The sequence below is a fragment of the Eleutherodactylus coqui genome, chromosome 7 (assembly GCF_035609145.1).
Source record: "Eleutherodactylus coqui strain aEleCoq1 chromosome 7, aEleCoq1.hap1, whole genome shotgun sequence".
In the NCBI taxonomy this organism is placed as follows: domain Eukaryota; kingdom Metazoa; phylum Chordata; class Amphibia; order Anura; family Eleutherodactylidae; genus Eleutherodactylus; species Eleutherodactylus coqui.
In genome coordinates, this window is record NC_089843.1 from 124,167,394 (window position 1) to 124,194,567 (window position 27,174).

A 27,174-nucleotide genomic window follows, 5' to 3' on the forward strand; every position below is an offset into this window, starting at 1 on the left:
TTAGCGACCGTTTTGCATAAAGGACTAATGGACACTAACGCCCATTAGCAGTTTATTACCTATATTTGCATGTAAATGAGACTGCAGCAGCTGTTTGCAAATCCCAGCATGTGGTCTGGACTTTGCCCTCAGCTGCATTGTCTTTGCAGGGGATTCAGGTTGTCAGCTGAAAACAATGTAATCAGCTGCTCCTGTGGAGAACACAGTGTGCGGTCCCTGCTCTCTCTCTCCCGGATGAAAGATGGATTTTATGCTCACCTAAAAATCATCATTCAGTCAAAGAGTGAAGGATGGAAGGAAGCGTTTACAAGCAATGACTATAGCTCAAAAGCCATCGTCTGAACGAATTTTGAGCTATAATAGTTGCGTGTAAATGGGGCTTAAGGTGGTAGACTTATCTCCTGAAGACAAAAGGAAATTCAATGTTCCTGATCTTTTCTTCCTCCAACATCATCTGTTTCGAGACAGTTGAGAAGCCATCATACACATTAGAGAGTCACCAGTCTTGCCAAAACTGTCAGGTTCAGACGATTAAACACTTATCTGGCGGCCTTAAAGGGAACCCATCACATCTTCACAGCACCATAAACTAAGTTATGGTGCTGTTACAGGAGGAGACAGAGCCGGGTGATGTATTTTTTATACTTTCCGGCTCCCTGGTTCCAGCACTGTCACCACGTGAAGTCTGCATGGCATACAAAAATCTCTTTTCAGAGTCCTGTATATATGCTTTGCCATAGACTTGTATGGGAGAATGATCATGGGACTCTTTAGAGAGTCAGATTTTTAATGCACTCCGCTGGAACGAGAGAGAGAACAAAAATACATCCCCCTAGCTCCTTGTAACATCCCCTACTAGCACCATAACTTTATTTATGGTGCTGTGGGGATGTGATAGGTTTCCTTAGAATCTGTCCGAAGATGCATTGAATTAAGTTACAAATGATAAGAAATTACTTTCTAGCACGGTTAAACAGGACATTGCAGAAATAAAATATTGAGATCTTAACAAATCTCTTGGCGGCTACAATCCTATTTGATGGCATTACCAGCTGATCTGGGAAATGTAAAGAAGAGCATGAATCACCTTATAGCAGCACAAGCCAGAATAAATTGTTCTTACACCATGTACACTTTGGAACATGTGGAACGCCCGTTATTGTCTCCACCTCACACATGATCACACCTAAGGCCACAGCCTGCACCTAAAGAGCCATAAAAAAGCTCACGTGTTTGAAACATGTAGTGCAATTTATGAAACCTGTTTACCCAAAAAAATTATTGCATCTAGCTTTAATAGATTACCACAAAAAAAAATTTTAAAAAATTGTATGCTTGACCAACATCAAACAATTTATTATGCATAATTTTGCAGTATGGTATCACATGCATGTATCCGTTTGTAAATCTTAAAAAGGGGTTGCCGTTTTACTGCAGGAAGCAGACTGCTCCGCACATTGCACAGTGGCCCGGGTTGGTATTGCAGGTGGAGTCTTAATGAAGTGAATGAGACTGAGCATGCAATAACAATCCAGGCTACTGTGCAGTTTACAAAGCTGTCGGTTTCCGGCGGCAATGCACCTAGAAGTGGGACAACCCCCTTAAAGCAACTGTCTGGTTTCGAGACAGAATTCTATCCCGAGATTGGAAGAGCAGGGAGGTAGGTATATTACTTGCAGTTGTTCTCTGCCACCCCTCTAATCTGCAGGTTCCAGGCTCTGCTTTTGGCCATTCAAGATGGCTGCAGCAATTTTCTAACTACCTGCTACACATTGTACACTGCTCTCTCCGACTAGTCAGTGCTGATCACATGAGCAACTCTGGACAATTAAAGAGCAGGTACAGTGCATTACTAGTCTAACACTACTAATGCACTGTGGGGGATTAGGCAGTCTGAAGACTGTTGGCCATCTTGAACGACTGAAAACAGGACACAAAACCAGTAGATTGGAGGGACAGCAGAAAAGAACCACTGTAGGTAACCCATTCCCCTCCTCTTCAGGTCCTGGAACAGAATTTATTCCTGAAACCAGATGGTTGCTTTGAGTGGAAGATACACAAGTGTTGGAGTAATATATATAATTGTTAAACATTAAAAAGACCGACTTACAGGCCAGGCCAAGACCAGCACACTGGGATCTTACAGAATCTTACAAAGAAACTAAAGCTGGCCATACACTACAGATTGTAGACTATCGCAAATGCCAATCTCATGATACAAAGAAGCATGTAATATGCCAACCGATGGCAGATATCTGTCAAAAAGTTGATCTGTTGTGTTGAATTTTTTTGATCATTCTCAGGTGCTGTAATTGAAGAGTCATTTGTATTGACCACTATATCTGCATCCTATCAGCAGAAGCCCAGACTAGGTCCCTAATCATGGTAGAGAATGATCAGCGATTTGTCATTTTAACTTCTGGTATTGATATCCAAGACAACAACCTTCACAAACCAACCCTGAATGACAAGTTAAGAAAATGACCATCGGAAAGCACCGATGTATAGCCTAAAACCTGTATTTTCAGATTTATTTCCCTTGAGGATGGCCATACATCGACCCATCCTTCTAGCTAGTGTGAGGAATACACTGGCAACCTCTTGGGTCACAGTATCTACAAAAGTGGTTTTCACAGACTGAAAGCAGACACTATACCACCACAACAATTAATATTCCCAATCACTGCCCTTACCTTAAAGTGTAAAATGAATGAGCATACAATATATCCACCCATATATACAGGTGACCTACCTTAAATGCTGGTACAATAAAGGATTAGCTAAACATACAACAGCAGAACAGTTTAATTAAAGCTACATGTAGCTCACAGACCTGTTCATTGCTTACATGGTATCCTAGGGCAATGCCACTAAACAAGTTTAGCGTTTCACACTAGCAATTAAAGCTGAAAAGTTCTAATTAGTATCCTACTGTCTATTGATTATTTGGATGACACAAAAAAGTGACCTTATAATATTAATGTGTCAAATTATTGAAGGGGGTTTGGGGTTCCAAGCAATTTTTATTAATAACCTATCCTCAGGATAGGCAAGATAAGTCCTCAATAGTTGATCGGTCAGAGTCTCGAGTGGCGGACTGGAGCCAGTCAGCTGTTCGGGTGCCTGATGTCACCGGCAAAACACACAGTGAAAGCAGATACTGCAACCCATGTAGTGGCCGGCACTGGCAATTACAGGTACATCTCCCATTAGAATTAGTGAGAGCTGAGCCTACAAAGACAAGTACCAGCCACTACATAGGGGTCAAAGTGATAGGCTTCTGCTACGTACCCTGTGCATTCTGCCAGTGAAAGCGAGTGTTTGAACAGCTGATCTATCAGGGTCAACAGCAGCAGACCCCAGCCGATTGGATATAACCAATTAACTATTAGCGAATCAACAACAACAAGCCCAGCAAACCCATTTAGATACTCACGGCTTATCCTTAAGATCGGCCATCAATATCAGATCGGTGGGTTCTGACTCCCCCCTACCCCTGTCAAATAGCTGTTTGAAGGGGTACCAGAGTTCACATGAGCAGCAAAGCCTCTTCAAAACCACTGATCAGCAAGAAAGTAGTTAGTCAAACCCCGCCGTTCTAATATTGACAACATGTGATATTGATGGTCAATCCTAATGATGGGTCATCAATATAAAAAAGCCCCAGAAAACCCCTTTAAGCATCTTTAGTAAGAATATGGATGCACAAAAAAATATATTTTAAAGAGGATTTTTAACTTTTTTTAATAACTATGGCTCCAATAACAGTACACACCTAGAGCGAATGTACTCTTCTGAATGAACAATTTGTAATCCAGCCAACACTACAAAGCGTTACCTCAACCTCTGTGTAATACTATATAGTATCAATATTTATGACATATGAATCACCCTTGCAAGCGTATACTTGTTCTCCTTCTGTTCAGGACATAGGTTGAGTTGAGTCAATATTTTCATTTGTTATTTAGCTTTTATAAACCCCGAATGAGCACCAAGTTAGCAGTTTATAATATATCTTACCAATTAAACCAACAAGATTTCCTGCATCCATTCTTCACAGTATCTAATACCTGTGCGTGCCATGATGCAGTAAGAATCGTCATCGTTTACTTCCAATGCTCATAAGGCTACGTAATGACTGACTGAACAACTGGTCACACGGTCAAAGACTAGTGGCTTCCTATCTGCATCAGAACTGTGGCGACTTGGTAACCTGCAAGTTGCCAGAACACGACAGTCACCAGAAATGCAGTAGGCTTCGATTTTTGGCGACTGCCATGTCACAGTAACTTTTTCAGACTGAGAACCTATGACTCGATGCTTAAACCACGTAGGAAGCGTCCATGGATGCATTTCGCTTTAGATTTTAACATAAAAGAATAGAATCATTGGTTTTACTATATTTTTGAAGACAAGTGCTACATTAGATCCTATTTTATATGCTATTTAGAGCCATATTGTGCAGCCCTAGCGCAAATCTGTCCCAGTTACATACTAGACATATACAAACACACCCAAGGGATACCAGGGTATAGAATATGCAGCCAAGCTTCCTGCTGGCACCATAACCCAAATTACGCGACTCCATCACTTAAAATGTATTCTTTTATTAACGTGCATTAAAAAAGGGCATTTAAAACCCCAGTTTCCTCCACATGGTAGTTTATAGTGCAATTGACCTACACCCCCTGGTGCAAAATATTTTTAGACTTGTAGATTTAACTGTAAATTAGGCGACAACCAGCCCCCTCAACATGTTTCACCACCTAAGTGGCATCATAAGGGCAATGGGGCTCAATGGCCTTGGGGGGAGCCATTAGTCTTTTAATTTTCAGTTAAATCCAGAGCTATACATATGATTATAAGCGGAATATAGTACTAGTTGGTATACTGTGCCCCCTCCTCGCTACATATCGCTTAGTGAGGCAGAGGGTGTAGAGAAAAACATAGGATGTTGCCCCAGGAGGTGAAGGTCAATTGCATAATAAACTAGCGTGTGGAGGAAACTGGGTTTTTAAAAGCCTTTTTTTTAAGTTTACCAATAAAGAACTCATTTCAAGTCACAGGGATACCTTAAATTTGGGTTATATTGCCAGCAGGCCAATTAGTTGTACATAGGTCATAGTTATCAGAGCTCCGTCTTGCAATGATTCGCGCACCTATGCTTCCATCAAGAGATCAGAACAGATTTTATATAGATTGTATACATTTTTTAAGATAACATTTCCTGAAAACAGAATCCATCTTGAATTAGTGTGCTAATAAAGCAGTGGTGTTGTTTGGGCAACATCTAACAAGCCATTTTGTGATTTCCTATGGTTCTAAAGGGCATAAAATAATAAAACACAAGGTCAGCACATCTAACAAAAAATTAAATGCACACGTGCACGTAAACCATGGCTGCAACAATACAGTACAAGCAGAAACATGCGGCAACAGCATTCATTACATTAAATATCTGAATAAAATTGCATAAAACTCTTGTCTATACTAACCACATAAAAATGCAAGGTTCTTAGCACATATTTTGATCAATGTATGTGGGCCCATCCAACACGTCCAGGTGACCATGCTTTAATACGACATCCAAACACTAACAGATACCTTTATTTTGGGCCCAAGCCTCTAATTGGTTCACGGCAGCTTGGTATCCTACTACCCTGAATCAATTGGAGGCTCAGGTCCAAAAAGAGAGGCATTTGTTAAGTGTTAGGACTCGGTCAAAAGTATGGTCACCTGGACATGGTGGATGGGTCCACATGCTTTATGTTGCTAGTATATTCCAGAGTTATGCTATTTTATTATGATATTAAATGTATTAGTGATGTTGCCCGTGTTTCTGCTTGTGAAGGACCCATACTATACATCGGTGGTATGTGTTTATGGCCCTGGTAGCTCCATTTCATACAAATTATGGGCTAAGTAGGCTACATTAACAAGCTACAAAAACAATTAATGTAAATTTTAATGCAGTATTATTAAAACGTTACCTCGTCCTTCGGCTCGCGGAAAGATGACCTAGAGCTTCCAGTTCTCTTGAACACTCCCGAATTTACATCCTCTTGTTGACCAAACAATTCCTCAATTGTCTTTGTGTCAATTTGGTACTGATGCTGTCTAGCAGCTATAGTCCAGATGTTGGTTTTACCCTTGACTTGATCTTCAGGAATGGTTTTCCAGAAAAAGTTCCTTATTTTCTTTTTCTTATTATTACTGCTATGTCCATTAATACCGTTCTGTAGAAATGGAGGAGGTGGGGGAGCACCAGGTGGGGGAGGTGGAGGTGGTGGCCCTGGCTGGGAGCCATGATTCTGAAAGGGAAGCGGTGGAGGTGGTGGAGGCGGTGGTGGTGCTGTTAATCGGTCATCAAGTATTAAGTCACTAGTGATAACATTGCAATCACCATTCTCTTTATCATTGACCAGAGATACACAGTTCATAACATGCATCTTGATACAGAAAGGTCATCAAATTGGGCATCACTAATGGAAAATCACAGGGCAGTAGAAAAGCATCCTAGTCCAAAAATTCATCCACCACTACACGCGTCTTGAGACCTGAAAAGACCAATAATGGTGTTATTTCCATGTTTTAAAACAATAAAAGACGACAATTTGAAAAAATACTGAATTCAGTCAAAATAAGGCCCCTTTCACAAATGCCAGACCCAACTGGTGCCAGATCGATCCCAATTACTAAAGTAAGATGCAGACATTTGTGCTGTATATAGTAATGTACAATAGTTGCCTCCAAGTGTTGTGAAATTACAAAACCCATCACGTCATGGCATCCAAAAGCTAACATGAAAGGGCTGGAGGTTGTAGTTTTGCAACAGCTGAAAAGCAAGACTGGAGATCACAGATGGACTGTAGGCTTATTCTCGTGACATTTTTCCCGTGTTTGTTTTCTCTAAAGAACAAAGTCTTTACCTAGAGATTTTTCTACTAAAACAGAAGTGTTGATAAAAGACTTCCGCCTTAATGGCTTCTTCATACAGTCTTACTTTTACCATATGTGTAATTTAGTGTAATTTTGTGTATGCACTTTTCAAGTCCTATAGAGACATCTATAGGAAGAACATTTAAGGAAAGGAAAAACGAACTATTCTAAAAGCATGCAGATTTTTTTAAACAAAAACATACACCACAAACCCAGAAACACCACAAACCCAGAAACACCACAAACCCAGAAACACCACAAACCAGTGTGCATTGCATTCTGTATTTCAGTTTAGACCGAGTAATATCTGACTGACAAAAAGCCAATAAAAACATAACGTTTTTCGGAAAACACTATTTGTGAAACCAGCCTAAGGCTGTATTCACACAGGGCGGATTTGCCGCTGATTTTCGCTGCTCTTCTAGGAGGCTTGCGGAGGGATGATTCATACTCCATTAGTGGTCAGACGATCGTTCATTCAATCCTTCATCCCCCATAGAGATTCATCATCGTCAATTGCACATACTCTACTCAAATAGGGAGATGTGCCACTGACAACGCAAGCTTTTGTGCTCCTTCATGGATAATTTGAAAGACCTTCACTCAGCCCAATAATCGGGCAAAAAAAAACCTTCCTAAAAACATTCCCGGTAGATCATCAGGCGGTGTAAAAGGCCCTTAAAGGGCTATTCTGGTTACTTCATGTTCTTTTCAAGTTTTCAATGCGAACTGATAGGTTGATGGGGGTCTAACCACTGGACTCCTACTGATCCGGAGAACTGGAGATTTTGTTTTTCCCATCCTCCTTAGTTCTGGGTGGCTTCTCCCACCCATGATGACATCACTGAATGCACACATGAGTAACCGCCAGCTCCATTCATTTCAATGGGGCTGACTGAAATACCTGAGTGCTTTGTATTTTGCCATCCCTGGCATTAAAAATTAATGAAGCGGCACTGTAGAAGCACAAAGGTCACTCCATTTAATTCCCTATACATTGCGGACAACGAGCAAAATGGGACCCCGTTCTTAGAATCAGTGAGGATCCCAGCGGTTGGACCCCCACCAATCTATCAGTTTTTACCTATCTAGTAGGGGGGGAAAACTTGGAGACAAAAGTAACCAAAATACCCCTTTAGCTGCCCAATGCATTTTCCAATTTACCATAAATATCGTCTTTCGAGCAGAATAAAGGGTACTAGCTACAAAGGCTGCAGCGATGGAAAATTACTCATTCAGCTACCATTTCCACCATTTAGGGCATCTCTTTGCTTTGTGGGATGTTTACAGACAAACACGTAGATCCCAGGAGATATACCTGCTCCAGTGCCTCCCAGTGTGGAGCTATGAAGATAGTAAACACTCACATAGCTTCAAGGTATCACGCATCATTGTGTAGACATTTCAGTGCTTCTAGCCCATGTTGACGATTTGTCTTACATGGCATTAACTATTAAAGCCCTTTTCCCGAAAGTACTCCTAACAAGTCGAGTAGAACAGGACAGTAGCAAGGTATGGTGTAATCATTATACACTGTTCTAGATTATCCATGTCGAGTGTTTGAGTACATCTATTTATTCTATTCAAACACTCTGTATTAATTAAACGTGCCTGTACGTCCAATAAAACTAGTCACGTTGAAAGCTTCTAAGCCACAAGTCGCTACTTGCTTCTAAAATGGCTTATATCAATATCTCCATTCTGCCAACTTTTTCTGTTCATGCACAATTATTACAGAATAGAAAATGCTCATTAAAAAAAACACCTATTTTGGCTGGAAGAGGCTCCTTCTGTACCCAATGCAGTGCCAGACATGCAAACATAAAAAAAGAGGATTACCAACCACAGGACATCCCAGCAACAAACATACACAAATAGAAAAAACAAGAATGAAATGTAAAAAGGTGGCTTTACATGCTCCAACTGAATGACCAACGAGAACTTGCTTCCTTGTATAGACAGGCAGTCATTCACTTATAAACAACTGCCTGTTTATTGTGAATGGAAGCAGACGGGTTGGAACGATCCCCGGCCTGCTCTAACTCCATTCACTGAGAGATGCTCGTTCCTGTGTAAAAGCACAGGAACAATTATAGCTGGGATGACCTATCGGGCATCTGCGCCCGACAGGTTGTCCTTTGAGCTACTATTCCAGACAACTTCTCTGACAATTCTGGTGTAAAGTCACCCTAAGGCTCTGCTCATACTTGGGTCATGGCTACCATTTACAACCAGCTTACTACAACTATGCGGTATCTGTTTACCAGATGTTAGCAAATTCTTACGGGCCCCAATGAATTTAATGGGACCCAACAGGTTCAGGTGTCCGATGGCAAGATTAGTGCTGTATACTACTCTTTTTTTGGTAGCAAATAGTAGAACCCACGACAGAACGCCAAACCCAAGTGTGATCAAATCCCCATTATCTTCAGCCAATGCATACATTATTTTAGTACTTTGAACATATCTTTACTCAAAGTAGAACGGTTTCAAAATGCACATCTGGTGTGTGATTATGTGACAGCAGTGTCTAGACCTATGATGGTTTAATGGTGACATTTTCGTATTGTAGGTGGTAGATTTCTATTCTAAAACGGTGCTTACATGGAACAGTTGTCAGAAACACTCTTTTCTCCTTAGGGAGAGCAACTATATACTATAAACTAAGTGAGGAGACTCAAATGGCCAAGCACGCTCCTCTGGGTAATATGCAAATAAGGGAGATGGAATAAACCCTCCACAGTGCCACCTATTGAAAAGCAGCATTCCTTCAAGTCAAAGTCAGACTTTTTATGCAAGCCTTGTTACAATGACTGGGAATTAAAAGCAAAGCCAGACCCCATGTACATACAGCTGTTTCAGGGTTATTGCCCTTCATCAGTGTACAGTAGGAGTCTGGCTTTTTGCTAGTGAGAGGCCTGGTACGGGGGTCAGAAACACTCTTTTCTCCTTAGGGAGAGCAATTATATACTATAAACTAAGTGAGGAGACTCAAATGGCCAAGCACGCTCCTCTGAAGGGCAATAACCCGGAAACAGCTGTATGTACATGGGGTCTGGCTTTGCTTTTAATTCCCAGTCATTGTAACAAGGCTTGTATAAAAAGTCTGACTTTGGCTTGAAGGAATACTGCCTTTCAATAGGTGGCACTGTGGAGGATTTATTCCATCTCCCTTATTTGCATGGACCAGTTGTCATTCCAAAAATTGTACAAACCAAGTAAATGGTAATCGTTCAGTTTAAACGCCGCCAACGACGAACAAGAATCGTGAACTTCTCATTCATCGTTCAGTTGCAGCCGGCAAAAAAATCGTTGGCTTCTCTTTGAGTTTAAATACTCATCGTTCAGTGTTTCACATGGGAATGTGAAACACTAAATAGAAGTTCACGGTTCCCAATGACGATTTGACGGTCTAAACAGGTTGCCCAAGTGTGAGCGAGCTTTGCTCAGACTAACGAGAAATGTGAGGTTCTCGTTCAGTGTAAAAGGGCCATATGAAACTACGAAACCCTTACCAATGTAACTAGACTTTATAGTTTCAAATACTGTTGTGATACAAAAATAACAAATTTAAAAAAAAAAAATTTGACTTCCATTTGGTCTTTTCTATACTACACAAATCTTCACTATAAAACACCTTCACACCTTTCACATTGTGCGCTTTTAGCGCAGTAACAACGCCAGCAAAGAAAGCCGATGAGGTCACCACTTTCAATTTCCCTCTGGGTGGCATAGAACATGTGTTCAAAAACACGGTACACAGCGTTCTACAGTATTTTTGACAGCGCTGAAAACACTTGCCATTGATTTTGCTTAAACGCCCGAAAATAGAACAGACAGTGCTCGAACGTTTGTCTGAGAAGCCCCATTGTGAGAGCGGCCCAGGATTGATTTGGTTGTGGAACCAGTGGTATGGCCATTTCTCTGAAGTGTCTAAGGAGCCATTTTTCAACATGATCAAGCCCAGCCACATGTTGCTTCTGCAACAATGAGTGGCCTAAACATGTTACTATGGCCTGGAGCATCTCCAGGCTTGTTTCCCTCAAGCACAACTGGGATGTCATTTGCCACAGTTGCAAAGGGAGCAGCCAGTGGCGCATCTTGATGAATCGCGTGCCCAAGTGCATGCCGAGTGGCAGAACATTCCTCAGAAAACAATTGAGAACCACACTGATAAACATGCCGAAGCATGTAAGTGCATGCATCTCTGCACATGGTGCTCAAATGTGATACTAAATACATCGAAATATTAGATTTCCATTTTTTTAATCATTTACATATCAATAAGAGGTCTATTGATCCTGCGATTTCCGAAATTTCACAACTTTTCCTTCTTGTTGTAAATATGGACATAGGCATAATACACTGATAGCGGCCCATAAATGACATCTCTATAACCAGTGATGTCAGATATTTTAGTAGGCGTCATACAAGATTAAAAAAAAACAAAAGCATTTTAATGAAATCTCCATTTTCAATAGTAAGTCTGAAGAACATAATGAAGCTATTCTGAAGAGAATATATCCTAATAGACTAATGCCCAATGGCCTCAATAGAGATGGGAGCTATTGAGTCTACTGAGAACAGTAAGCTATAATCTGTTTAGCATCACAAACTCTAATCTACGTGTGCAGTGCTTTCACAATGAAAAATGGAATATAATCCAAAACTCAATTTAATGCACAAAAATTGGTCGAACTAGTATAATGAAGGGTTACCAGCTCTTACAAATTGATGACCTATCCATGGAATAGGCCATAGCTGATCGGAGGGGGTCTGCAGCCCTGGACTCTGTTCAGTTGTTGGTTGGGTCTGTTGTTATGTACATTGTGGGGTATTGCAATAACAGCTCTCATTCACTTCAATGGTCAGTGCCTCCAATAGCATGCCAACCACTGCCAATGCACAGAGCTATCTGCTACATGCACAGCCACAGATGTATGTATTTTGTGGATAACTCAGCAATTGTGAAGCGTTGGAAACCTCATCTGAAACGAGCGCAATGTGAGTAAAAATCTATACGTTTAACGTTTGCAATAATACAGCGACTGTCAATCAGGTCACCTAGATCTCTAACTTTAGAGCTACTTTCTGAACAACATTCTATGTTCTTTTAATCACGTTAGGTTATATTGAGTATTATAATCATAGATATCATAATAATTGGCTTATAGAATGGCAACATCCCTTCTTCACCAACACCTGCGTGCCGAGTGGATGTAGTTCAAACTTGTGCATTTCAAAATGTACCAAGACTAAAATAGTAGACTATATTTACGCATGACAACAGATATTACCACAAATCTAACACTGTCATATTGATAACCCTCCGGATATGTATGTGAGCTCCAGTATAACTCAAATATTTACCATACAATTTACAAATCATAACACTGGTGAAAAACTAGGACAAGGCCAGAAAGAAAGTCTTCAGGCTGTCTGATCAGCAAGGGAAAATGTTCAACAAAAGGTCCAGGGTTGGACTGTCCAAGCAGAAGACCAGGGAAACCTCTGATGGGCCCACATTCAAATGTGACTCTGATGCCCACCATCAGCATAATCCATGAGGGTCAGCAGCAGACAACCCCGTCTCATACCGCCAATGAAAGCTTCATAAATAGACTATTAAATCCTTACAGATTAGATGATCATTCTGTGCAACAATGAAACGAAGTTAGATCCACACTGGTTATGGCACTGGCCCAAGTTGCAAGCCTACCCCTATAGAAACCATATTTACATACAAACAAAGGGCCAAGAGTCAATCTGTGGATATTCTGTTTCAATCTAGAAACATAACCGGTATGATGGATTTACTGACGTCTTGCCTAATGAATGTCAAACGATAAGACAATACAGATATAGTGGGCAATGCTTAATCAATCCAGCACTGTGGCACTTCATCAATCATGGCTATATCCTGGAGAAAAGTGATTGCACAGGTAAAGAAACATCCAGGCCCCCAAATGAGGGATTCAGATAAGGAACAAGTACAGAAACAGGGAGTGGACTTGGAACAAACAATGGAAAAACCCATCAAGAAGACACTTGAAAAACAAATGCTAAGTCGTTAAAGCCCTTTCTGATGACAGGGCTATGGAGCTTGTGAAGAAAGAACAATGCCACAATCACCAAGGGAAATTAAACAGATCCATAGGTAAGGCATACAGACGCTCATAAAATAAAGCCACACGTTTTGGCCTGAGGGGCCTCTACGGATTTGATATTTCAGCACATTTTACAATCTCCCTGCCCTCTAATAACCTACACCTTGGTGTTAATGTAGCGTGGTTACATAAGACTACCTGTACTTGGGGCATCACATGCAGATCACTACATGCCAGGGCTAGAAACTCTCCTGGGCACCTTCACTCTATCATTCAAGGAAATTAAAGCAAATCATTGATCCTACACACCAGCAGGTTACATTCTGTACAAATTAGACAATTTCAAGGATATTTTTTCAAAGAACTAACTACTAATTGGTCACTACCAATGTAATGAAGAAATTAGCATAGAGATATTAATTATACTCATTATATGGTATATAGAGTATCCAAATAACTCTATGGCTCAGTGTGTTGTGTTTTATCTACCTGTCAGGCATCAGGAAGATACTCTACTGCACATGACAGCATATCTCACGCACATTGTCATGCACACTTTGTTTTTTAAATTTCCCACGTCGTCGCTTCACAATGGCACGTATATATGCTGCCCATACGTAAGTGCATATGGGCGGCATTGATTACGTGCCTATAGGGAACAATGGACTCTCACACGGCAAAATAAAACCTGCTGCGTTCTTTTTTGCACTCGAGTATTACACAATGCATACACCCAAGTGTGAGCAAAACAGCGTAAGGCAATGTATTTGATTGCCTGCGAATTACCGCATACATCGCGTGAGTAATATGCGGTAAACCTACGCTCATGTGAGCCCAGTCTAATGATTTTTATGGTGATATTACATGAGTGTTTCTCCCCAGCAAAATGTAGGTGTATAATCTTTACATGGGACGACTATCAGCCAAATAATCGCTCAAAAGGGCCAAATAATCGCTCAAAAGGGCCAAATGCAAATAACCGCCGTTCCATGTCTGCTAACAGATCGACAAGTGATAACCCACTCACTAGTCACTTAGTTTCAGCTCACCTAAAAAAAAAAAATAGACATTTGTTAATCAAAAGTCGTTCATACTTTAATGACTTGTGAAAAATTTGTATGTAGATCCCCCTATGAATGATGTGTCAGCAAACAAACAACAACAAACTCTGTGCAAAAGCTTTCAAACAACGGTCATCCGTACACATCAGCGACCTTTCTGAGTGACTATCGGGATGGTATTTGCTGCCCTTACTTCTTGGAGAAGTGTTTAAAAATACTATGTGAGAGTTAATTCATACCTTTCAGTTGTGCAATCTTTTGGTGCATACACCATGGTTCCCATAGACATGACAGGGACGGTCCCATGAAAACCATTATTTGTAGGCAGACCATAATAAAACACTTTTGTTTTTACACTTAAAAAAAAAAAATTAAAACATGTTTCTTTCCCCAGAACTGACTCAGGGGTGAATGTAGCCATATAATGTATGTCTGGTTGAAAACAGAAATCTGTCTCTCCCCTTACAGCTGACTTGAGGGGACTCCCATCAGAAAGCCCGGTGACATCAGTCAATGGAAGCACTAATATAAAGAGGGGCTTCCCAAACTGGCCATTCCCTTTTCACGGTGCTTTCACACGTGAAGAAATATTTCGTAACAGCATCGTGGAATATGCCCTCCTGCAGAATATTCAGTACTGCTAATGTGCAGATTTTGATGCAGAATTGAAAATGGCTGGTTCCACGCACAAAACCTTTCTCCCATAGGTGGCCATGTTGCCTCTTACACGAATTGTGCAAAAAACACGTACAAGAAAAATCACAGCATGTTCTATCTTGGCACATATTATGCACACATACAGGCCAAAATAGTGCATGGCAATTGGCGGTGCGCAGCATGTACTTAATGGGAGGGGGCAGTCCATCACTCAAATCATTGGAGATCATGACACTCAGGTGAGCGTCACAGCCTCTTCTCATATGTGTAACATCACATTCATTTGATCACATGACCTTAGAGCTGCTCTGTGCCATTCAAGTGAATGCAAGTAAGCTGCAATACCAGGCACATCCACTATACAATGTACAGTGCTGTGCCTGGTATGAAGCACTGTGGTCGCAGTGCTCACCCAAGGCCGCTCCAGAAAGCTGATCGGCAAGGGTTCTAAACAGTGGATGCCCACTGATTTCATATTGATGACCTAGCCTCAAAAGGATAGATCATCAATATCTTAGTCTCAAAAAACCCTTTTGAATGCAACACTTTACAAGAAAAACAACTGCATGCAATTGATCACAAGGCATTTACAGTTATTGTGATAGTACAGTCACATTACTTTGCATCAAAGTAAATTTCATGCAGGAACATGGGATTAAATTAGGCAGCAATTAAAGGCATGTTCACATATGATAGTTTTGTTGCAGAAATGTCTGTGACGGTCCCACACTACTGAATGGAGTTTGCAGAAATCCATGTACATGTTGCAACATGATTGTCAGTTGCAGAAAGTCCTACAACAAATCTGCTGCATGTGAACATACCTTTACACGACTGCAATAGTCACATGCATTGGAGCCCTAAAAGTGTAAGAATGTGTGATAAAGCCTGGAAATACACAGATGCAAGACTATCCAAACCAGAACACAACATGTATAGCAGTCTAATGATAACTATGCCTCCAGCTTGTGTATAAAGCCCGCTGTGAGAGAGAAAGACTTTCCTGAAAGCAAACAAATATATCCAACATGAAAGTATCACATGCTTCATATAAATCCGCCTACTGATGAATGCACCGATACCACCATGTACCTGCTCTCAATATAAGCCCTGTGTTCTAAGATACTGGCTTGACCTTCACCTGTTAGTACTTGGCATGGGAAATACAGGATCTCTTCATCAAGAATGAGAGGATTGAAACTAGCAATGCCAAAGCTCATCTGCTAAAACCCCAGCACTGGTATCTTCTCACAGTTAATTAACATTGACGAATCTTTGATACATGACCAGATTACAAGATAAGGGTCAATGACAATGATAAAACAAGTCAAATATATTCTTAACTATTTTCATTTAGTCAGTCATTCATTTATGACCAGGGAAGCCACAATTATTGATCATCATCATCATATCAGTTCTAGCTATACCCACTTGCTATAGAATAGCATAAAAAGCATAATAAGCAATATTAATAGCACTGCGTCGGATGCAGATCTGACATGAAATACCAAACAAAAAAAAAAGTCCCGCATGCAGGACTTTTTCACCCAGTAAAAAGCTGGACAGGTACAGGAACCAAACGGACACCAATATAGTCAATGGGATCAGTTATGCGATGGATTCGTTGATCCAGAGGATTTCGTTGTCCTACTCCCATGAAGGAGCAGGAAAACAGAATCTCTAGTGTAGATGTGAATTTAGCCTAAGCGGTCTTATAGAATCCACATTTAAGTACAGATGTAGCTCAATTTAACTTGACGAATTAAATACAAAGTTGTAGCAAACTTTAACTGGACTTTTTCAAAGGCTTTGTGTTAAATGTCAGTTAAAAGTGAGCTGCAAGCGTGCACTTAGTACATCAAGTGCTTGCTACATCAATGCTGGACACAGGAGATCCATGAGTTCTGTTACAAGAGTCAATACTAGAACAAAAGACTACTTACCACACTGATGAGTTATAGGTAAGTATCTCCTCACTCCTATGCTCAATTCATCCCAAGATATCACAGATACCCTATGTGTCCCCAAGTGTTTTGCTCCACGCTACAGAAATAGAAGAGTCACCTTTGCACAGGCAACACAACAGGTTGCTCTACAGCTTCTCTGGGAAAACCAATTAGTAATGCTTGTGATCATGCTGGGATGAGATCAGCCTCCCCAGCCTCCTCCTCCCCCAACAGGAGACGCTCCACTATCCCCTCCCTTCACTTTACAATGCAAACCTTATTTGATGTCACTTGCCAGCTCTCCCATTGAATGATCCTGGGTGGCGGTTAGTATCTAGTGTCCCTCCCCCTGAAAGGCTGGGAGCTATAAGGGGAGTTTATAGCTCCTACTTGGAATCAATGGAGAATAAAGACTTGCAACCATGGCTTCAGGACTCCAAAGCTCCAGCACGCAAAGGGTATCAATCACTGACCACCACGGAGTGTGTGAACTCCAGGGACAATAGTGCAACACACAGTGATCACCATCTATGCATCCTAGGTGTACACTGTATATTTCAGCTGATACACAATGTAACTATATGATCATTGCTAAAATTGTAACAAATGGACAGAAGTGCTACATTCACTCAAAGCAGATTTCTAGCAGATTCTCGGTAAAATCCCATTTAGCAGCCGCAAACTCTGCTAATGAATGCCAGCTAATTTTTGGTATAAGTGACCTTCCACATAGACAGAATTTGGCGGCAGGACATACAACGCAGGGAAAATTCTGCGCCAAAATCCACGCGACGCTCTATGGAATTTGATGTGGAATTGAAAATTGCCTAATTCTGCCAACAATTCCGCATTGAAATCCACATGTAGCCATGCAGATGTTGGTGTGGATTGCAGCAGCTTTAGCTGCATGCTGCAGTGCATTCTGCTGCCTAATTCTGGTCCATGTGAAAGGACCCTAAGGCCTGCGTCACACGAGCGGATTTGAACAGTGTTTTGCCCGCGCAAAATTTGTACACACACGATGCAGTGAACAGAACCCATTGATTTTGTTTGTGCAGAAAATATGCAGCACGTCTTATTTTCCTGCGCATCTGCGCAGGGAAAGAGCAGATGTTGAACTAATTACACTAATTGCGCATTTTAGTGAACGGCAGTAAGGTTTATGCATGAAAGAAAATACAGTAAAACATGTGTGCGCCTATACACGGAGCTAACGCATGTGTAGATGCGCTAACACCCATGTGACACTGGGCTTATATAGACGACCGTATTTACGCAGGTATTTCAGCGCATAAAAAAAAAACGCACATAAAACGCAAGCATGAGAAGCAATGGATTTCAATTGCTTCATTCAGATGAACGATAAAAAAGTTGTGCGAGATAAAATAAGACATACATGCAGCAGCGCCCCGCGTGAATGGCTTGAAATACGCGAATAAAGATCGGGACTCAATCAGGTTAAATCTTCATTCATGCGATTATACGGGCGAATATAAAACATACAGTAGTGTGAAGGAACCCCAGGTGGTATTGACATGGCCAATAATGAGTTGTGCCTGACGTTTTGGGGCGCATCCTGCGTCACACAGCACATAGGCATCCTGTCCATGTGATGTGCGGGATAGCACCCATTTGCATGTACTATTCTCGTGTGAGACATGCAGTGATTGTTCTCCCTCTTGCCCTCTCCTTGCTTTTCTATGTATTCTACATGTTAGTTCCGAGCAAATCTTAATTGCGTATGGACGGCGGAACACACGCATCCATTGATTTCAATGGAGGCCATCTGCGCTAAAATACAGCATGCTACGATTTTCTTCCGCTCGCGGAATGCAACAATTCATAGCTGTGAGTGTGACGGAAAATTTGAAAATACATGTCTTTCAATGCCGCATTTTACTGCGGATCTTCCGTCCTGTCGGTGATCACGGATTCTGCAAATAAGATCCGTTCATGCGAGACCCCCCCATAAGGCTGCTTTTACAGAAAGCGGGTAGGGAATCACTGATTGCGGCCAGCAACACAGGTACCAGCTGCAATCAGCAGAGCTCTGCCTTTGTTTGGCGGCGGAGTTAAGCTGCATTCACACATGGCGTCTTTGCTGTGTGCACAAACCGCAGTCAAAAAAAACAATAATTTTAAAATGCATGCATTATTTTACAAATTAACCATTCAATACTCCGATATAAGGCTCACGCCAATGACATTCAGACAATCCATTTTTAAAAAAGTCCCCCATCATTGAAGATGGGGGTGCTGTATCCAGCACCATATATGCACACTAAATTAACATATATGACCTGCCTAAAAAATAATGCTATCATCTGCATATACTAAAGCTGCAGGAAAAGTCATCTGCAAAAGGGTTAAACCAATTTATTTTCCTCCTGTAAGTATCCCGCTGTGCATAGACTGTCCTCGCTTCCATCAGTCCCCATTCTGGGTCACATTCTAAATTCACCTATTAGAATGGCTTTTTTTGGAGTGCGAGAGGAAACCCGTGCAAACTCCCTGCAGATGTTGCTCTGCGAGCGCAAAACCCCAGCGGTGCGAGGAAAGCGAACACAGTACTGCGCCCAACCAATAAGTGATCACACAATATACCGGACATTAGTAAGCTGCATGTAATCAGAAAGCAGATTAATTATATCCAGACATCAGCTATTAATATTTCATGAGAGCCAGAAGTGCCATCTGCACCCAGTACAAGCCATTGGCACTCATGTAGCACAGCAGAGCCGAGTTTGTCATTTACAGGGGCTGACAATAAATACTCTTATAGTAGATATACTGATGCATTGCAAATGTTACTGTAGAAAAACACCTTTAGCAGCAGCAGCAACTACTTGTTCAACTCACTCAGGATCACTTTCACCTGCAGTCCTATGTAAACCAATGAGCAGCAATGTAATCCTACAATGGATGAGATCACCTGTAAGTGCACCTGTCCCCATGCTCCGCAGGTAACTCCATGCATGGTGCAGGGCACCAGGACGGTAGAGAAGAAGCCATTACCTGTCCGCCACCTGCACACAACCTCCGTGTCCGGTACCGCCGAGCGCTGAACTGGATGGAGGAGCCGCGCACATGCGCAGTAGGCTGCTCCGAGGGCGGGCCGGCTGCAGGTACTGAGGTGGCAGCTTTCCGCCCCTCAGGTTGGCACCTTGCAGCGGTGACATTGGCTTCTCCAAGTCACCAGTCACGGGTCACTCCACTAATTATATCACATTAATCACGGGAGACAAAGCCGCCTCCTGTCAGGACTGTATATGGGGAGAATTAGTGCGGGACACACATGGTCACAACATTCTCCATAGGCTCCTCACCTGTACCTTTGTTATACCCGCAGGAAGAGTGTGAGGGAGGGGTATGAGCCTGACAAACAGGAAGCGCCCCCCAAATGTAACGACCAGAAACTGCAATAACAGCAATTTTTCTAACACCACTGTTTATTTTACTATTGGCCCCCAAATTTTATAGTAGTGTACAGGTGGCCCTCGGTTACCTCAGGTACAGGTGGCCCTCGGTTACCTCAGGTACAAGTGGCCCTCGGTTACCTCCGCTACAGGTGGCCCTCGGTTACCTCAGGTACAGGCGCCCTCGGTTACCTCAGCTACAGGTGGCCCTCGGTTACCTCAGCTACAGGTGGCCCTCGGTTACCTCAGCTACAGGTGGCCCTCGGTTACCTCAGCTACAGGTGGCCCTCGGTTACCTCAGCTACAGGTGGCCCTCGGGTACCTCAGATATAGGTGACCCTCTAGCGCCTCAGGTACAGGTGACCCTCAGGTACAGGTGTCCCTCTAGTACCTCAGGTACAGGCGCCCCTCGGTTACCTCAGGTACAGGTGGCCCTCGGTTACCTCAGCTACAGGCGCCCCTCGGTTACCTCAGGTACAGGCGCCCCTCGGTTACCTCAGGTACAGGTGGCCCTCGGTTACCTCAGCTACAGGCGCCCTCGGTTACCTCAGCTACAGGTGGCCCTCGGGTACCTCAGATATAGGTGACCCTCTAGCGCCTCAGGTACAGGTGACCCTCAGGTACAGACAGCCCTCGGGTACCTCACGTACAGGTGCACCCGAGGGGCGAAGCTACAGGGGATCCTGTCACGTCCCCACCATACCACCCTACGTTTGAGCAATGAAGAGGGATAAATAGTGGTGCACGTAGCGCACCGCGACAAATTTATACAAAGGCCACGTCCCTTTACACTAAGCCACACGCTCTATCCCATGATACTGCCCTTCATTGACCCTCTCGCAGCAATAGTGACCCAATCTGCGACTGTCCTGCCAAATCTGGGATGGTTGGGACTCGTGCTTAAGTAGTGCAAAATCCTCTCTACAAAAAATGTACATATTCAGCATCGCCACATTCATAAAGACCTACACTTTAAAAATATTTGTTATACCGCATGGTGAATAGGGTAACAATAAAAATGCCAGAAGTAGGGCACCCTCACCTGGATGTATACGTATTTGTGCGTGCCTCAGCGCTTCGTTTTTGAAGAATGATGCCTTTTTGCTTGCTTATAGCCGTATTTTACTGTACTTTTTCCAGACGCACTAATTGAAATGGCTAATTAGGTCCAGATGTGTTCTTTTTCCAGCTGAATTACGCAGCGTTTCATGCATCCCCCCTATTGACTTCTATGAGTACTTTTGGTGTGCAAATGCGCAGAAAGGCATACCCCCCCTTTTTTTTTCCCATGACCAAAATGTGAATAAATCCATTGATAACAATGGGTTCTATCCTCTGTGTATTGTATGTGCAAATGTGCCCGTGTGAAGGAGCTCTTACTATTTATCCGCGTCCCGAAAAAGATTGTGTAGACTAAAATGATATCCATGAAAACTATAACTAGGCCCGTGCCTACTTTAAAGGAGGGCACCACTAGATCGAGGGAATGGGTGGGTAGAAAAAAATAAAAAAGCTCACCCAGCTCACCGTCACATCCCCAAACAGCGCTATAACTTAGTTTATGGTACTGTGAGGAAGTGACAGGTTCCCTTTAAGTGGAAACATGAGTGTAATTTAATAGCGTATTACGCGGTCAAAGTACATTGATTTTCATTAATCCATTCACATATATACATAGTACATACGTGGGTAAAAAAGAACGCAGCATGTTCTATTTTACCTCGTATTATGTGTGATAGAGCTCTATTCTCTATGGGCGCATTATAAATGCTGGACATAAGCATTAGGCCTCATGCCCACGGGGAAAACTAGGCCTGCCGCGAATTCTTCATGCAGAATCCCGCAGCGGGTCCCTCCTTTCCCGCAGACATAAGGCCTCAAAAGAAGAATTACTTACCTGTCCGGATGCTGTGGATCTGCCCTCCGTCAAGGCCGGATCTTCTTTCTTCGGCCCGGCGGATGTGCTTGGCACTCTTTTTTTTTTTTTGTAACTCCTGCTCTCCCGCGCCGGAGAGCAGGAATTCAGCTGCGGGTGTGCCGCGGCTCCGGACGGCTTCCATAGGCTTCAATAGAAGCCTGCGGGAGACCCACACTAAAATGGAGCATGCTGCGGGTGTTTTCCCGCACATGCAATCCGCGCCTCAAGGGAAAATGACATCCGCAGGTATTTAATTACCTGCAGGTGTCCAATGCATCCCTATGGGGCACGAATCACGTGTGCGGGTGACCTACTGCAGATCCCCGTGGACATGAGGCCTTAAACAAATGCACTGCGTATGTGCGACGTTTATATACAATATCGCTAAGTGACAGAGCTGGGAAATTTAAAAAAATACTGTCATGCGTAGTGAAAAATCGCTGCCATACGTGGGAGATACGCCGGCCTCGGCTGCATCTTTAGGTGCGTATTGTGGAAATATTTCACGCAATTGAAAAGTCGTTAAGGTAACTTTACACTGAGCAGCTATCTTTCACATAGTCGCTCAAAAAAGTAGCTGAAGTGTACGAACGACAGTTGTGTGAACGCTTTGACACAGAGCTAATGATTATCATTAATTGTCCCCTGAGATATCACTTGTAGGGGGCATCTCCATGCAAATTCATCAGCAATGTATTCAAATGTGAACAATTGCGACTTTACACCAGGCAACTTTTGTTCAACCAGCAAATACCCTGTTTCCCTGAAAATAAGCCCTAGCATTATTTTTTAGGATTTTTGAGGATGCAGCATGATTTTTCTGGGTTCTTGAGCATGCGTGAAGACCTACTCCAAAAATAAGCCCTAGTACAGTTAATTTAAAAAATTCTATGTAAATAGTGTCCAGGCAGATATACATGTAAAAAATTTATTTAAGACAGTGTCTTATATTTGGGGACACAGGTTATTAGGTGAGCTGAAACTAAATAACTAGAGACTAACGCATGAGCTACCCAGATTCCCCAAAAATAAGCCCTAGCACGATTTTTTTGGAGGCTTGAAATATAAGCCCTGCCGAAAATAAGTACAGTTCATAAAAAAGTCAACAGGACTGATTTAGGTTTGTGAAAAGGGCTGTAAAAACACAATTGCTGCATTTTTTACACCGCTTTTCACGCAGGTCATCTATGTCACTTGCCCAGTAGACTCTGTTCAGATCCTTCCCACTAATCTTTAGAGCCACAGCATGGTTTTCGCAGTCAGCAGCTCAGCCAATCAATGCAGCTCTCTAAGAACCAATCACAGCCATCGCTTTGTGGAGGCGGGATTTATGACTCCTGTAACCATGCAGTGATCTTGTGTCGGCGGCCGAGGGCTTTGTCAGTATTCTTGCTGCTCAGAATACGCAGTAAAAAGGCCAATAACAAGAAAAGGTCTGAGCGACAATCAGGGTTGAATGTGCCAGGCTCTCGTACACGGATCGGCAGTCCCACTGTCATAAAAATGAGTCGTTTACACTCTTTCAAGTGATTATTCAGATGATGGTTGTGTAAAGCCACCTTTAACGTAGCCTCTGGTAAAGCCATCTGCACTGGATTTCGGGACATCTTCATGCTGTGCAGGAGGCCATCAGGGGTCCCCTTTTTGGGGGAGAATTGAATAAAGAAGTATTGTAGAAATTGCTTGGGCGGGAGGTGGGTACTAACAGCTTTTGGAAACACACAGCGCTGCAGGTTTTAATGCAGTTTACTGAGCCAAAGCCAGAAGTAGATCCAACAGGAAGGAGAATTAGAAGTCCCAAGGCCTCATGCCCACAGCTGTGACTGACTCCGCCAGTGGAATATCGCATTGGAGTCCGCCACGGTGCCCCCCAAAACCCCCATATTCACTACTCCAGATCCGCTGTACGCGTCATCCGTGTGGGCCCGGCCCGCATGACGGGCAGGCGGGGACGCGTATTCACGCGATACTTCCGCTGTGCTACTCTGGAAGTATAGCATGACGGTCGGCTTACATTGACTACAATCGAAGCCGGACGTGCGTATTCCCGCGGCAAATATAGCATGCCGCGTTTTCTTTCACGCTGCGGAATTCCGCAGTGTGAACAATGAGCTATTAGGTTCAATGGAAGCTAATACCTGCGGGACAACGCCGCGGAGTTCCGCCACGATTCACGCGGCAGAAAACCGGCAGTGGGCATTAGCCGTTAGTGGGTAATTTCACTGGTCAGCAAATTGAATATTTGTGATTATTTCTTGTAACTCACCATACAACGGTAACTCTCCTGTTTCCAAGAAATGAGCTCAGGAGAAAATAGTTGCATCCCATTGCAAACTTGTCATATACAGGCAACATTCTCAAATGTTGTGACTATCCATAATTCCTGGCCAGTGCTTCTATAAGGACAACTAGAGACTAATCATTGCTGTTTGTGGCAACTGTTTAAAACCCGAGCCTGCTTCCAGGGGTTGAAATATGCTGTAGAGTCTTGAAAAAGGGTCCCATATAAGTGATTAATGATTAATCAATGTTTCAACCAGTATTAATAGAATATTACCATGATGGTATGCTCACATGTGGCAGATTTGTGGTAAAGGAATTTCTCTGACTTGAAATAAGTTCTTTGCACCATTCTGGGATCTGCAAACCTCCACAAGCGCGCTGCAGTGACAACCCCATTCATATATATTTGAAATTTCACAAATATACTATATGTGAATTTACCCTAAACCCAATTTCACCACAGAATTTTATGAAAGACACACCCTCTTGCATGTTATTTTTCTGTGTTTTATTAGGACACTGGCAATTGTTGTTTTTTCAAAACGAAGCTCGCTCTGGGTATGTCATTTTTCCTATAGACATCTCCCTAGGTTTCAAAAAATGGCAGAAAAAATGCATGTTACAAATATTACAACATAAAATGGTATGCCAAAAACACCTGTTTAAAAAAAAAAAGTTTTGGAAAATGTTTGAAGCCCACGGTGCTTGTACAAGTGTTAAAATGCTGAAAAAAGGAAAAAAAAGCCTATTGGCACCAGACCTGGCATTTTATATAGATTATGATGATACCATAATCTATACCATTGTGAGAGGTAAAAATCCTCGCTACACATATTCACCTGAAGGTCACACAGAGATTATATGATGACCCAGCGATATTACCTGATTTGAACTTGACAATCTGCACTATTTTGGGAAATAATACTTGTACTACCTTATAATCTGCTCCAATAAAACCACATCGAGCAATTATACAGTATTTATGAGATACCCCAACTACAGTAGATTCATAGAATTTGTATTTTTGTATTATAGATAAATGATATCAAGGACAAAAGCTGGAACAGAGAGGACCAGTAATACTACAGAGAGGATCCACCACCTCATGTGCTGCTGCGTTCATTAATAATCATTTGTGACTGTCATCCGAGGTTATTACAAGACCTTATCTAATAAGTAAGCTGTTGAAAAGACTGATGGTTCAGGTATGTCCGCAGCTTCTTTCTACATGTATATTAACATGGCAGAACTCACACAGAAAACTCCATGGTGAATTCCTCCAAGTAATCATACCCGAAAAGGTTAGTTCACATGTAGGCTACTTTTACACAGGTGATCGCGATTTTGCCAAATCGCGGCAAAAATCACATCTTTGTTTCTGCATTTTTTTGTGCGTCAGCTATGACTTTTTCAAAAATAATCTCTTACCGCATCGCTGCCGCCCGCGTTAATGTCGCACAGGAAAAGTGTACTTTTCTTTTTTTTACCGCGAAAGTCAATAGCACTTTCTAATGTTGAAATTGCATCGGAACACAAGTGTGTTGCTTTGCAATGTGATGCGATAAAAAGGAGGCTTCGTAGGAAAACATTGGAGATATATATATATATATATATATATCGCACAAAGATATATCTATCGCAGAAAGATAGAGCATGCCATGATTTTTTGTTGTCTCAACATCGTATCAGTGAAATCATCGCAGATGGGAAGGAAACCATTGTAAATCATTGGTTTCATAATCTGCTTGTTTACGGACTCTCACATCAGGCGAAAAATCGCACAATTTTCTCACCCGTGTAAAACTACTCTTAGAGCTTCTTCACACTGGCAATAAAATTGGGCGAGATTTGAGCATTGTGAGACGCACAAATCTCACACAAATATTTAACCCATTCTTTTGAATAGGTTCATTCACATTTGTGATGTTTTCCTGCATTGCACCGCGTTTCATTGGATTGCAGAAAACAAATCGCAGCACATTGTTTCCTTTGGTGATATCGCCCATTGTTTCCAATGGCGCTGACCTCATTAAAACCAATGGGAGAACATCACGATCCCCTGCTGCAGCTGCGGTGGGGGATTCCTTCAGCGATCTTCTACCATTGATTTCAATGTGGCCAGCGCTGCTGCCGGTGGCCCCATTGAAAGCAATGGGAGAAACATCGTGATCTCCCGCCGCGGCAGGGATGAAAACACCACCTCGCATCCAGGGATTTCCACATGTTTTTAATGGGGCCGACAGCAGCAGCAGCGCTGTCCCCATTGAAATCAATGGGATAAGATTGCCATCTCTTGCCTCGGCTGTGACAGCCACGGCAAGAGATTCCTTCAGCCCTGCTGTGATGCGAGGCTGTTTCCCTGTGAAAACGCCTCACAGCCAGATATCGCTCTCACCAGTATGCAGGAGCCCTGGAGTTAATGCTGCAGACTTCCCAGTGGTATTAGCTGCAGAAAAATTGCAATGTTTACAGCAAAAGCCGTGTGAATGAACAAATCTTGTTCACATGGTGCAAAAAAAATCTGTACAAACTTCACAGCTGAAATGGCATACGGTGTGGATTTCAAGGTTGCATTTCCAGATGCAGTTTGGCAATTGATGGTAAATCACGAACGATAGCAAGAGCAATTAGCATTCATGTAATAGAACCTTAAGGCTGCGGTCACACAGGGCATAAATCCTGCGGAAATCTTGCAGAAAGATCGCAGCGGGTCCGCACGGAAATACCACGAGATTTCCGCGGCAGAAATGCAGCTTCAAAACCCACAGCCTTCGGCACGGATTTTGAAGCAGCTTTGAAGGGGAAGAGAGAGGCCACCGCGGAAACGGCGATAAATTTGACATGCTA

The 27,174-nt window shown here is 42.5% G+C and overlaps 1 protein-coding gene across 3 annotated transcripts in view; it reads right to left on the bottom strand.

The window, feature by feature from the left end:
• The window catches only part of FHDC1 (FH2 domain containing 1), a 57,146-nt gene extending 37,372 nt beyond the window's left edge, over window positions 1-19,774 (bottom strand). The window contains exons 1-2 of one of the 3 annotated variants that reach the window (XM_066573637.1): window positions 19,726-19,774; window positions 5,991-6,557 (exon numbers count right to left, since the gene is read on the bottom strand). In XM_066573637.1, the coding sequence (XP_066429734.1) occupies window positions 5,991-6,449 (459 nt within the window). In that variant the 5' untranslated portion in view covers window positions 6,450-6,557; window positions 19,726-19,774. Of the gene's footprint in view, window positions 1-5,990; window positions 6,558-16,707; window positions 16,897-19,725 lie in introns of those variants that run through there. The other 2 variants (XM_066573636.1, XM_066573638.1) reach the window with 2 other exon arrangements.
• Between the last annotated feature and the right edge of the window lie 7,400 nt (window positions 19,775-27,174).